The following is a 14,462-nucleotide window of genomic DNA, read 5'->3' on the forward strand; positions in this document are numbered from 1 at the left end:
GTTGTATTGTTCTCTGATCTCCCCCAATTTTGACCACTTGCGCATCTTCAAATTTATTTTATGGTGTCCCTGCTAATGGTTGTCAAGTTTCATATTCCCCCCTAAACCTCTTCCTCTCCAGCTCTTTCTCTTCCTCCAAACCACCTATTATATCTCTTCGTCCAAGATTTTCCTGTTATTTCTTGAGGTAACTTGATGCCAAATGTTTTCCGATAATGTTTATGCAAACATGCATTGGGATATTTTGACTAGGATAAATCAGCAAGTTTTTGTTAGTGTTGGGGTAAAGTTAAAATCAGGACCATACAACTTCCATAAAGGCAGAATGTCTCTGCATGTGGTTTGGGAAATACAACTTGACAGTGGTCATATGAACTATGGAGTGGGAGAGGGTTAAATATCCCAAGAAGTGGGGTAAAAGTCATGCTATCTTACGGACTCCACATGTTTAGCAGAACGAGCTGCTCCCCTGAAGCCACCAGAAATCTGGTTGTGAAGTTGTATCCAGGAGAATCGATGCAAATTTGGTCTGCTGACAAGGGGAGATGAAACCATGTCACAAAGATCCAATTACAGGGCATCAGGGGGGACGTGGGCTACCACAAGGTTCCAGCAGGGTTGGGACAAACTTACAAACACAGGCTGGCCAATTCTTCACAGCCTCCAATACCCCTTATGTTAGAAAGGATATACTAATACAAGAGGCAGTCCAAAAGAAATTCATTAGGATAATTCCTGGGACGGGTTGTCACATCACATGCATCTGAAGAAATTAGATCTATATTCTATAGGGTTTAGAGAACCTTTTTGAAACATATAAGAATTTACAGGGGAATGAAGAGGTGGGTGTTGAGATGTTTCCACTAGTGGGAGAGTCTCCAAGGAGGGGGCATGTTACAAGATAAAGAACCGGTCACATAAAATTAGGGTGGACGGGGACTTCTCACAGAGGGTGGTGAATCTCTGGAATTACCTACCTTGAGGGCTGAGGGTATTTAAAGAGGAGGTAGATAATTTTTTGGAAGATTGGGGAATTGAGGACAATGGGAAACTAGCAAGATGAGGCTTGGGGCAAATCAGCCATACTGAATGCTGGGACAGGGTTGAGGAACCGAGTGGCCTACTCCTGCCCCTGTTTTCTTTTGTTCTTACAGCCTCGTCTCCCTCCACTACTTGGGCTTTGCAACCTTGAGCCCCAGCTATTGGACGATATTGGTCTGTTACTTGGGGGAAGACAGACTATGCAAGGAACAGCAATGGCCTGAAGCTCTCCCATAGGCAAGCGATGAGTAACCATGGAAAACGAGGTGTAGGACTAATTAGATAATGGCAGGAATCTGTGGCCCGTTAAGGAGAACAGTGCCTCAGACAGCAGCCGCTTCCCAATGCCCCGTGTCGTTGCTTCGAGGGGTGCACGGACCTCCCGTCTTGCATACTCACTCTGCTTTGGCCGCTCTCCGACACGGCCAAGCTGGCTGCACTGTTCCGCCTGCTGCTCGGGTTAGGAGGAGCTGGACTATGGCTCCGGGACGTGCTGTGGAGGGGGGGTGGTGAGATGGGGATCGTGCCTGCTGCAGGGTTGCTGTAATCCACCCGAGGTAACACGTACTGCTCCCTGGGGTCCAGCAGGTTTTCAGCACTCCGCTGGCTCCTCATTGGAAATGCCCTGTGTAATGCAAAGAACATAAGGAGGCAGGCACTGTAAAACACCCCTCACATTGCCCCAAACATCCTTCACCCTCCTTCAGGTATAATAAAAACAAGGCACAAAATGATCTCAGGTTATTAGGTTATTAATTAGGTTATTTTCCTTTTGCTTAGGGTCATCGAGTCATACAGCATGGAAACAGGCCCTTCGGCCCAACTCAACCATGCTGACCAGGTTACCTACCTGAGCTAGTCCCATTTGCCTGCATTTGGCCCATATCCCTCTAGACCTTTCCTATCCATGTCCCTGTCCAAATATTTTTTAATTGTAAATGTAAGGTATCTTTAAGGTATCTTTATTAGTCACATGCACATCGAAACACACAGTGAAATACATCTTTTTGCGTAGAGTGTTCTAGGGGCCACCCGCAAGTGTCGCCACACTTCCAGCGCCAACACAGCATGCTCTCAACTTTCTAACCCGTACGTCTTTTGGAATGTGGGAGGAAACCGGAGCACCCGGAGGAAACCCACGCAGACACAGGGAGAACGTACAAACTCCTTACAGACAGCGGCCGGAATTGAACCCGGGTCGCTGGCGCTGTAAAGCGTTACGCTAACTGCTACACTACCATGCCTGCCCTACTTGCCTCTACCACTTCCTCTGGCAGCTCGTTCCATACCCCCATCACCCTCTGTGGGAAAAACTTGCCCCTCACGTCTCCTTTAAATCTTTCCCCTCTCGTCTTAAACCTATGGCCTCTAGTTTTAGACTCCCTTACCTTGGGGAGAAGATTCACCCTGTACTAACTCTGTGTGAAAATAGTGTAAGGTTGAGAAGCAAAACACAATGGTCAGTTTAAGTCAAAAGTAATGCTAACTGCGAACTAAGTGCTAAAACAGAATTATGTTTAAAAGGTGCAGGATTTCCTGTCTTATATAAAGAAAATCTTTCAAATAAGACAGAGCAATAAGGTAGGCTGTGGTGTTGTTTGGAAGCAGACAGATAGCCGATCTAAGCTAGTTCCATTTGACTGCGTTTGGCCCATATCCCTCCAAACCTCTCCTACCCATGTACCTGTCTACCAAACGTTGCAACTGTACCCTCCTCTACCACTTCCTCTGGCAGTTCGTTCCACATACCCATCACCCTCTGTGTGAAAAACTTGCCCCTTGGGTCCCCTTTAAATCTCTTCCCTCTCATCTTAAACCCATGCCCTGTAGTTTTAGACTCCCCCTTCCCTGGGAAAAAGATGTGACCATCCACCCTATCTATGCCCCTCATGATTTTAGAAACCTCTATAAAGACATCCCTCAGCCTCCTATGGTAGAGGGAAAACAGTCCCAACCTATCCAGTCTCTCCTTAGAACTCAAGCCCTCCAGTCCCAACAATATCGTGAATCCTTTCTGCACCTTTTCCAGCTTAATGACCTCCTTCCTATAGCTGGGCTACCAGAACAGCACACGGTGCTCCAAATAAGTTTTCACCATTGTCATGCTGGAGGAACTCAGTGGGTCGAGCAGCATCTGTAGGAGGAAAGGAATTGTCAGTCCCGATGCAGGGTTTCGACCCGAGATGTCGACATTTCCTTTCCTCCCACAGATGCCGCTGAGTTCTTCCAGCAGATTGTTTGTTGCTCCAGGTTCCAGCATCTGCGGTCTCCTGTGTCTCTCTTCAATGTTTTGTATGGCTGTAACATGACATCCCAACTTAGTGAATGTATAGTATTGCTGACAAGAGCACACTCCATTGCTCTCAACTTCAAAGTAGTGGTAATGAGCCCTTTCAAACCCACCCACAAGAGCAGCAGGACCTCTGTTAAATGTTCCCTTCAAGGGACAGCACCTCGGACAATGCAGCATCTTCTCAGTACTGTACAGAGCCTCAGGTTCGCTTTCTGTGCTCATTGAACCCAGAACAAAATGATATCCCTTAACATCATCTCCTGCGTTCGGTGCTCCAAGTGTGGCCTCCTCTACATTGGTGAGACCAGACGCAGACTAGGTGACCGTTTCGCAGAACCCCTGCGCTCCGTCCGTAACCGCGACTTGCAGCTCCCCGTTGCCAGTCACTTCAACTCCCCCTCCCACACTATCACTGATATGTCAGTCCTCGGCCTCCTCCACTGCCAGGAGAATTCCAAGCGCAAACTGGAGGAACAGCACCTCATTTTCCTTCTTAGAACCTTGTAGCCTTACAGCATGAATGTTGAATTCTCCCATTTTAAGTAATCCCCAGCCCCTTCCCCACATCCCCCCCCCACACACACAGACCACGCTTCTTCTCTTCTTCCCTTTCCTAGCCTCCTGTTTTTTCCTCTCTCCTTACCTTTGACCCATCCCCTGGTGGATCTGCTCTCCCCTCCTCTCCCTGCACCTCCCTATCACTATCTCTTACCTGCATCTACCTATCACCACCCCGCCCCGCCTCCCCTCTTTTGTCCACCTATCACTGCTCTGCTTTCCCTCCTATATATCTGGCTTCCCCTTTGTCTATCTTCAGTCCTGACCCGAAACGTTGACCGCCTGCTTTTCTCCACAGATGCTGCCTGGCCTGCTGAGTTCCTCCAGCATCATTGTGTTTTTCAGCTAGATTCCAGCGTCCGCAGTTCTTTGTTTCTCTAACACAATGATCTCATCCAATGACAATAATAAGCAGATGGAGACCTCTGTGAGTACAAACAGGTGAAGTGAGGCAGACAAAATGCATCTTATGTACAGCAGTTGGGCCTTACTTAAGATAAGATAAGATAAGATAAGGTAAGGTATCTTTATTAGTCACATGTACATTGAAACACACAGAGAAATGCACCTTGAGTGTAGAGTGTTCTGGGGGCAGCCCACAAGTGTCACCACGCTTAACATCCACCTGCATTCCGCAGATGAAACCATCAGACTAGGGTGCTCTGAGGCTGTAAACCTCAAACAAGTGTGCATCCAAACCAATACCCAACCCTCTGAATGCCCAGTAACACAATTACCTGGGTAATGGCTGGTGTGTCTGGACCTCTCCTTGCAAAGGCCGCACGAATGAGTGTGGGAACCAGCCCTGCCTGTGGAAACAGTGTTGATGGACATCATGAAAGAGTCACAGTTAGATGAAGCTGAAATTAGAGGCATCCTCTTCTTTGACTTTAGTCAAAACCTTGACTTTAAAATACTCACTACAAGTAGAGTCATGGAGCTATACAGCACAGAAGCTGCATAAGTCACTAACTTGTCCCATTTGCCAGCATTTGGCCCATATGCCTCCAAACTTTTCCTATCCATGTACCTGCCCAAATGTCTTTTAAATGCCATAATTGTACCGACCTCTACCACTTCCTCTGGCAGCTGGTTCCGTATAGTCACCAACCTCTCTGTGAAAAAGTTGCCCCTCACGTCCCTTTTAAATTTTTCCCCTTTCACTTTAAATGTAAGCGTTCCAGTTTTGGACTCCCTTACTCTAAAGGAAAAGGCTTTGACTATTCACCTTATCTACACCCCTTGTGACTTTATAAGCCTCTATAATGCCATCCCTCAGCCACCTCTGCTCCAGGGAAAAAAAATTTTAGCCTCCTTAAAACCCGAGCCCTCGAGTCCCGGTAACATCCTCGTAAATTTGTTTTGTACCCTCTCCAGCTTGAGTCAAACAAGAGGGGGTGCAAAAGTAATTTGAGTCAAACTTCTATCAATTGAACAACAAAGAATCTGTTGGAAGAACTCAGCAGGTCGAGCAGCATCTGTGGGGGCAAAGGAATTGTCGACATTTCAGAGTGAAGGCCTGCACCAGTCCTGATGAAGGGTTTCAACCCGAAATGTTGACAATCCCTTTCCTCCCACAGATGCTGCTCGACCTGCTGAGTTCCTCCAGCAGATTGTTAGTTGCTCCAGATTCCAGCATCTGCAGTCTCTTGTGTCTCTGTGTTTTTATCAGTTGAGAATATTCAGCAAAGTCAAGAGACTTCACGGTAAAAGGAAGATTGGGAGAACACACAATTTATAAGCAATCATCACATTTAATTTACTTTATGTTCCAGAAATCAATATCAGTACGGAGTTTACATACTTTGCTGTTCCTTCAAGCTTTCCGAACAGCCAGCCGTTCTTTGCCTCTGGCACCAATATCATAATGATGTCATCTTTCTCGAAACTTAGCATGGTTTGATTTCCTGCAGCAGAATGGGAGATCACAGCCTGGACACGAGTACTGGTCAATGCACTGACACTGTCCCCCTGCAGTCCACAATTCGACAGACTACCGACAGAGCCCAGTCCTGAAAAGAGATGAAACAAGTATCAAACCTGATAGAAGTGTATAAAATTATCAGGGGTATGGACTAGGTAAGTAGTCAAGGTCTGTTTCCCAGGGAGCAAATGTCAAATACTAGAGGGCATAGCCTGAAAGCACATACCACCAGGCTCAAGGACAGCTTCTATCCCGCTGTTATAAGACTATTAAACTGTCCCCTAGTACAATAAGATGGACTCTTGACCTCACAATCTACCTCGTTATGACCTTGTGCCTTATTGCCTGCCTGCACTGCACTTTCTCTGTAACTGTAACACTTTACTCTGCATTCTGTTATTGTTTTCCCTTGTACTACCTCAATGCACTGTTGTAATGAAACGATCTGTATGAATGGCATGCAAAACAAAGTTTTTCACTGTACCTCAGTACATGTGACAATAATAAACCAATTTACCAAATTTACCAATTTTAGCTTTAAGGTGAGAGGAGGAAAGTTTAAAGGAGATTTATGAGGCAAGTTTTTTACACAGAGGGTGGTAGGTCCTGGAACACGTTGCCAGGGGTGGTGGTGGAAGCAGATAGACAGACACATGAACAGGCAGGGAATGGATGGACAGGGACCATGTACGGCAGATGGGATTAGGCATCATGGTCAGCACAGACATTGTGGGCCGAAGGGCCTGTTCCTGGGCTGTATTGTTCTGTATTCTAAATATTACCATTAAATAAGTGGGCATGGACATGCAACCATTAATCACTGGAATTACTAGCAGCTCCATAAGTTGCAGTCTCCCAGGGAATAGTCAGCTGCCTAAATCTCAGGCAGCTGGGAAGTAAGGTCTGTTGGGCCAGCTCGTGCTCAGCACCGTGGCACACCTGCCTCTCACAGGACGCCCTGGACCATACTCACCCTCTGGAGATGTGGGGTTCCCAGTGCCTATAGCCGACTTATGTATAATTTATGTTCTGTGTGTTGTCTGTACCTCTGTGCCTGTGATGCTGCTGCAAGCAAGTTTTTCAGTGTACCTGTACCTCACCGTACTTGTGCACGTGACAATAAACTCGACTTGACCTGCAAGGCAGAGCAGCCACTAAGGCATCACCCACAGACTCCCCTAATTGTCTTCCGTCAGTCTCTTAATGTCCCTGATGATCAGGGGCGTTTCTTATCTTGTAACGATGCAGCAGAAAGCCATTTGTCCCATTGTGTTTATACTGGCTCCCAGCAAGGCAATCCCAGTCCCATTCCCCCTGTTCTTATACCCTGGGACCCCTGAAACTTGTTCTCTTTCACACACATACCCATCGACTCCCTATTATTCTTTTGCCAATCACCTACACTAAGGGGCAATTTACCCTGGCCAATTAACCTACCAGCAGGTCTTTGGGATGTGGTAGGATACTGACTGGATACATCATGGTCTGGTACAGCAATTCGAATGAGCAGGAACGTTAGAAGCTGCAGAGAGTAGTGAACTCAGCCCAGTACATCACAGGCACATCCTTCCCCACCATGGACAGTCGACACTTCAGTTTGAGACAGATTCAGAAGTCTCGAGCCGAGATTTACGCTATCCATTTCCCCCCACAGATGCTGCCTGACCCATTGAGTTCCTCCAGCAGATTTGGTTGTTGCTCCAGATTCCAGTATCTGCAGTCTCCTGCGTCTCTATAATAAGTACTCTATTTGCTTGGTTTTGTTTTACTCTCTTATTTAAGACATCAGAATTATGAGTTACTGAGAAAAGGTAAGAAGGTTAAATATTTGCAGACTCTTTTTTTAGATTAGATAAACTGCAATTACAGGGCAACATGAGACCTTCCAATGAAACAGCATATTGAAAATGGGAAGTTGGGGTAAACTTTCATATTTTCAGTAAAATATGAAAGTAATTGAAAGTGGGAAGGAAAGAGATACATGCATGAGACATTTCAAAACATCTTACTCATCGAAGGGCTCCTTTCTCCTGCTTTCCCCGGCTCACGGTTTGAAAATGGTGACAGCTCAGCTCCATTTATCTCGCGTCTGGAAGGTTGAGGGCTGGAAATATAGCTGCGTCTTGAGATACTGTTGACATTGGAAGCATCGTTCTGTGGGGAGGGGGAGGACAAAATCTGTCAACTTGCTGGATCCTTGGATTTCAAACCACTTGTTTGCAGCAACATTCACTGTATTGCAGAGCTTCAGATTCACTGAACTGAAGGGATGTCACAGATTATATTCCCTCCTTTTCCTGTTCAATGGAAGCACTCACTGGTCATAAGAACAGAAGAAGCCAGGAGCAGGAGTAGGCCACTTGGACCCTCAAGCCTACCCCACCATTCATAGAACATAGAACAATAAAGCACAGGAACAGGCCCTTCAGCCCACAATACCTGTGCTGGACACAATGCCAAATTAACCTAATTCTCTTCCATCCGTACGTGATCCATATCCCTCCATTCCCTGCATATTCATGTGTCTATCTAACAGCCTATAGTACCTGCTTCCATCACCACCCCTGGCAGCCTGTTCCAGCATCCACCACTCTCTGTGTAAGAAACTTGCCCTGCAAATCTCCTTTAATTTATTCCCCCCTCACCTTAAATGCATGTCCTCTAGTACTTGACAGTCCTACCTTGGGAAAAAGATTCTGTCTACCCTATCTATGCCTCTCATAATCTTATAAACTTCTGTCAGATCTCCTGATAGATCACGGCCGATCTACCCCAGACCTGAACTCCTCCTCTGTGCCTGATCCCAAAAGCGTTCAATTCCCTGATCTTTCAAAAATTTATCTTCTTCCTCATTTAATATCCCCAGTGATCTAACCCCCACGATCCTCCAGGAATGACAATTCCAGAGATTCACTACCCTCTGTGAGAAGTTCCTATGTTTAAATGACCACCCCTAGTCTTGTAGCATGTTTCCTCGTTTGAGATTCTACCACTAGTGGAAACATCGTGACATCTACCTTGTCACATTCCTACGGATATGATAGGTTTCAATAAGATCACCCCTCTTTCTTCCAAACTGTAAGGAATACAGATTTAATTTCTTTAACTGCTTGTGATAGGTCACCCAGTTGTGTACTATTGAGAGTAGTGAAGGGGAAGATCTCTACATTTCCTCTCCCACCACTGCCATCACCCCCAACCCCTGTGCTCATGCTCAGTGCTGACCTTTACTATGGTTACCAATAGACAAGCCATCTTCTGGGGAAACAGGCTATTCATAGGCTTTAGAACAAATGGTGTTTGCCCTACCCTAGCCTCTCTGGAATATTGCTGCAGCTTTAAGCAAGTGGAAATGCAGATAAGTGTTCGTAAGAATATAAAATGTGGAGAGGACATTTCCTTTTGTGGGGAAAACCTAGAACCGGGGATCACTGTCTGAAAATAAAGCGTTGCTCATTTAAGACGGAACATGAGGTGCAATGTTTTTCTCTCAAAGGGCTGGAACTCTCATCCTCAAAGGATGGTGCAAGCGGAGTCTTTAAGGTAGAGGTAGATCAATTCTTGATCAGCAAGTGAGTGAAAGGTTACCGGGTTAAATGGGAATGAGGTTGTTATGAGCTATTATGGTTTAAGCCTGGCCCTTTAGATGTTCTGTTACCTTATCTTTTGATTGGATATATCCCCAGATCAGGTATTTTCTTTATTGCTTCAGGACAGGAGGAAAGTCCTGGTGAGACTGTTGTTTATTGCCCATTTGTAATTATCCTGGAACCAGGGGTCCATTGGCAGACAGCATTTGAGAGTCAGCCATATTACAATGTGTCTACACTCAACGTGTTTGCCAGAGCAGGTAAGGATTTCCATCTCTAAAGAACACTGGTGAACCAGATGGGTTTTTATAGTAATACAGTACTTTCAAGATTCCTATCATAGGTATCAGCTTAAAACCATGTTATCTAATGATCTAGTTTTAAATATCTCCTTGGCTGTGGTGCTTTTGGAACCCACGTCTCTGGTTCATAGTCCAGGCTCTGTGTCACCAGAGAGCACCCAGGACATTTCAGAAGCAAATGCTCCACTAAATCATTGCTCTGTTGCCGTCAACGTGACCAGCCATTGGGAGAATCGACAGCTCAGCCTGGGAGACCGTGGAATGTGGAGCAGCCTTTCCAATATTCCGATTACCATGTTGAGAGGCATTCCCATGTTAGGCGGGCGGGGGCTGGCTCTGCCTGAGGTGTTGCCACAACTTGCGGTGCTGGTGTGTTCTCTCCATGTTGGAACCTTGTTGTGGAGGGAATCTCGTGCCTGAAACAGAGCAGGAAGAAGAAGAATGCTGAAAAGCGTGCCAGTGGCTAAACAACCCATTATGTGATGACAGGTGGCCCGTGGTGTTATCAACCATGGGACTCCACACAGGAAGACCTGTGGAGATCCACACAGTGAGGCTCTGGTCTCATCACTGCCATTTACCTCTCTGTTCTACATCAGAAGGCCATGGGTTCAAGTCCCGCTGCAGACACTGCCTTTAGCTCCACAGCGCAATATCAAGCAAGTGCTGCTCGATCACAGCTGCTGCCTTTCAGGTGAGACGTTAACCCAAGAGCTCGTCTGCTCCCTCAGGTCCCCTCGCACTAATGTCAAGGAAGAGCACAGAGGGTGTCCCTCCAGTGACCCACTAAAGTGGATTATCTAGAAATGAACACATTCCTTTTTTCTGGGATCTGCCCGTGCAAGTTAAAAGATAAACAGCACTTGATTCGTGTGACCTCCTGGCCTGGATTTGATCACCTGAGCGTGTGCAAGAGAGAAAACTGTCCAAATTTTGTTTTCTTTCCATTTCTGTTTTCTTGGTCATTCCCAGAAGATCACACGACTGTGAGGATGGAGCAGAGAGGGGACGTGCCGGGGGGGGGGGGGGCGAGGGGGTTTCACATCACAGTGCGGTGGCCCTCATGAGTGTGGTGCAGGCAGGGTGAAACATCTGGACTTTTCAAATCCAGCGAGGGGAATATTTAAAACCAGCTTTAAGCAGTCAGGTGCAATACACGGAAAGGGAAACATAGTTAACCTGCAGCATTGATGCTGTCTCTCCCCTACAGATGCTGCCCAACCCACTGAGGGGTTCCAGCATTTTCTGTTTTTATTTCAGGTTTCCAGTGTCTGCAGTTATTAAGTTTGGAGACACCAAAGACCTGCAGACACTAGAATCTGGAGCAACGCACAAAATGCTGGAGGAACTTGGCGGGTCAGGCAGCACCTGTGGAGGGAGAGGGATGGTCGACGTCTTAGGTCGAGACCCTGCATCAGGACTGAGCGTGTAGAGGGGAGGTGGCCTGTACGAAGAGGTGAGAGGGAGGGGTGAGGCAGGGGCTGGCAGGTGATAGGTGGAACCAGGTGAGGCGGGGGATGATGAGCAAGTGGAGCCCGGTGGGGGAAGGGGAGAGGTGTGCAGAGACTGGTGAGTGATGGGTAGAGACAGATAAAAAGAGAGGGAAGAAGGGGGGCAGCTGAAGCCAGCTGGGGGTTGGGAGGTGGGGAGGTAGAGACAGAGGCTCGAAGGTGAGAAGTGGAGACACAAGAGGCTGCAGGAGCTGGATCTGATAAGTAAGGAAGATGGAAAGTGGGACCAGAAAGGGATGGGTGAAGGGCAGCTAGAACCAGCTGGGGAAGGGATAGGAGACCCAGTTAACTGGTTGATGGGCAGGTGAGGGAGGGTAGTCTTTAGATTTTAATTTCAGCTGCATCTGTGGGATAAGGGCAGGGTTAATGCGAAAGGGTTACTGCACAAATTTCTTCCTTTTAACATGAAAGGGTAATGGATCCTGAGTTTAAAGGCAGGTACTGTGCCACAGAATTCTCTCCGTTGCCAACCTTGTTGTAGAAACTGAGGAAGGAGTAGGACAAATGGAAGTGGTTTTCAACGAGGAACCGATAGCGACGTCGTTCTTCTGCCAGGGCTAGTTTGTAGCTGTTCTTGAGAAATGATTCCATGCCAGTCTCGAGACTGTGGAGCCTCTCCTGAAAGAGAGAGTGTGCACATTTGTGAGAAAGAAAGGGAGGGAGAGAGGGAGAGAGAGAGGGGAGAGGGAGGGAGAGAGGGAGAGAGAGAGGGGAAGAGAGACAGAGGGCAGGAGAGAGGGGGAGATGGAGAGAGGGGGAGGAAGGAGGGATAGAGGAAGGGAGAAGGAGAAAGGGAGAGGGAGGGAGGGAGAGAGAGGAAGGGAGAGGAAGAGGGAGAGAAGAGAAGAGGAGGGATGGGGAGAGAGGGGGTAGAGAAGGAGGGAAGGAGAGGGGGGAGAGAGAGAGGGAGGAAGTGAGGGAGGGGAGAGAGAGGGGAGGGAGAGAGGGGGGAGGGAGAGAGAGAGGGAGGGGGAGGGCAAGAGGGAGGGAGAGAGGGGGAGAGAGAGGGGGAGGGAGAGGGGGGAAGGGAGATTGGGGGGGAGCTAGAGAGGGTGAGAGAGAGATGGAGGGAGAGACAGTGAGAGAGAAGGGGAGGGAGAGAGAGGGAAGGAGAGGGAGAGGGGAGGCAGGGAGGGAGGGGTGAGGAAGAAAAAGTGAGGAATTTTGTGGGGAAAGAGGGAGAGAGTGGGGAATGGGGAGAAAAAGGAAGAGAGAACCGGCAGGAGAGAGAGAGAGAAATAAAGAGAGGCTACGAGTGGAGAATAGGAGAGTGAGGAAGGGAGGTCGACAATCAAAGAATGCTCAGTGTTTTAATTAAACTTATTTTTAATTTTGTTAATAATTTTTAATTATTTACATCTATTTGAATCTTTCAATGTCTCTGAATATTATTTCTACCAACCATTAATTTATCCAGTTAAATTTGTGCAAGGTTATTAAACAAGTTTTGCGGGCACCGTATTGCGGGTGATATTCTGCTGTGGTGTGAGGACTGGTGGACTGGACAAAAACAGAATGCGAACATAGGGGCCATTTTTGGGTTGGAAGCCTGTGACCAGCCGGTACCACAGGAACTGGTTTTGGGGCCCTGGGCTGTTCACAATCTAAATAATGATCCAAGTGAGGAGACCAAGTGTGGTATATCCAGGTTTGTTGATACCCATTAGCCCGGTGGCAATCTGAGTTGTGAGAAGCTTCAGGAGAATATAGACAGGCGAAGTGAGTGGGTGAGGATGGGGAAGAGGGGATATAATGTGTAAAAATAGAGTCATACAGCACAAACAGGCCCTTCGGCCCATCATGTCCATGCCCACCATCACTTTTATATTAATCCCATTTATGGGCACGATATAAATGCCTTGGCATTTCAAGCACTTATCCACCTTAAATGATATGAGAGCACCTGCCTCCCCCACCTTCTCAGGCAGTGGATTCTAGATTACAACCACCTCCTGAGTTAAAAAAAATCCTCAGATCCCCTCAAACCCTCCTACTCCTCACCATAAACCTCTGCCCTTTGGTTTTAAATGTCTCCGTTATGGAGAAAAGTTTCTCACTATCCACCCTATCTATGCCCCTCATACTTTTGTACACCTTAATCAGCTCACCCCTCAGCCTCCTCCACTCCAAGGAAAACAAACCCAGCCTCTCCTCTGAACTAAAACACTCCAACATTCTGGTAAACCTCCGCTGCACTCACTCCAGGGCAATCAAGTCCTTATATGAGATCATCTACTTAAAAAAAAGGCAGAATATTTATTAAATGGTGAGGGACTGCAGGTGGTATTCAGAGGGACTGGTGTGTTTCTATACACTAATCACTGGAAGATAACATGGAGTCTATCAGGCAAACCAGCATCCCTTCTGTTGACTCCGTCTACACTTCCCACTGCCTCGGGAAAGCAGCCAACATAATCAAGGATCTCTCCCACCCTGGTCATCCTCTCTTCCCTCTCCCATTGGGCAGAAGATACAAAAGCTTGCGAGCACGTATTACCAGGCTTAAGGACGGCTTCTGTCCCGCTGTTATAAGACGATCGAACGGTGCTCTTATACACTAAAGATGAACTCTTGCTCTCCCAATCTACCTCATCGGGGCCCTTGCACTGCACTTCCTCTGTATCTGCAACATTGTTTTCCTTTTTTATGACCTCAATGTACTTATGTATGGAATGATCTGTCTGGATGGCATGCAAACAAAAGCATTTCATTTATCTTGGTACATGTGACAATAATAAACCAATACCAATACCAGGAGCAGGAAGCAAGGCAGACAGTACACAGACCTTTATGGCAAGAGAAGTTGAGCACTGGAGAAAATAGATGTTACCACATATGTGACCACACCTGTAGTAGTGTGTACAGATCTGGTCTCCCCTCCTTATACAATTACTGGGATGGGGTGGAGTGGAGGTGATTGTCGCTTTTTGTCCAGACTTTCGAAGAATGACAGGTGATGTTATTGGTACATATAACATCCTTACGGCATATAACAGTGTGGATGCAAGGGTGAGCTTGCCCCGGCTGGGGGGTCTAGAACCAGGGGTCACAGTCTCAAGATAAGGGGTTGGCTGTGCAGGACAGAGACCAGAAGAAATGGCTTCACCCAGAGCGTGATGAATCTTTGGAATTCTCTTCCCAAGAAAAGTGAAGGTTCAGTTGCTGTGAATATTTGAGAGATCAATAGATCCTAAATAAATCAATGGATATGTGGTTAGTTCAGGAAAGTGGTGCTGAGATAAA

General features: G+C 47.0%; 1 protein-coding gene across 1 annotated transcript in view; it reads right to left on the bottom strand.

Moving 5' to 3' along the window:
- The window catches only part of baiap2l2a (BAR/IMD domain containing adaptor protein 2 like 2a), a 59,629-nt gene that overhangs the window by 13,265 nt on the left and 31,902 nt on the right, over positions 1-14,462 (bottom strand). Inside the window, exons 7-12 of the mRNA XM_052043384.1 lie at positions 11,691-11,837; positions 10,002-10,124; positions 7,826-7,970; positions 5,697-5,904; positions 4,630-4,701; positions 1,441-1,666 (exon numbers count right to left, since the gene is read on the bottom strand). Of these exons, the coding sequence (XP_051899344.1) occupies positions 1,441-1,666; positions 4,630-4,701; positions 5,697-5,904; positions 7,826-7,970; positions 10,002-10,124; positions 11,691-11,837 (921 nt within the window). The remainder of the gene's footprint in view (positions 1-1,440; positions 1,667-4,629; positions 4,702-5,696; positions 5,905-7,825; positions 7,971-10,001; positions 10,125-11,690; positions 11,838-14,462) is intronic.

The sequence above is a fragment of the Pristis pectinata genome, chromosome 33, assembly GCF_009764475.1.
Source record: "Pristis pectinata isolate sPriPec2 chromosome 33, sPriPec2.1.pri, whole genome shotgun sequence".
Lineage (NCBI taxonomy): Eukaryota > Metazoa > Chordata > Chondrichthyes > Rhinopristiformes > Pristidae > Pristis > Pristis pectinata.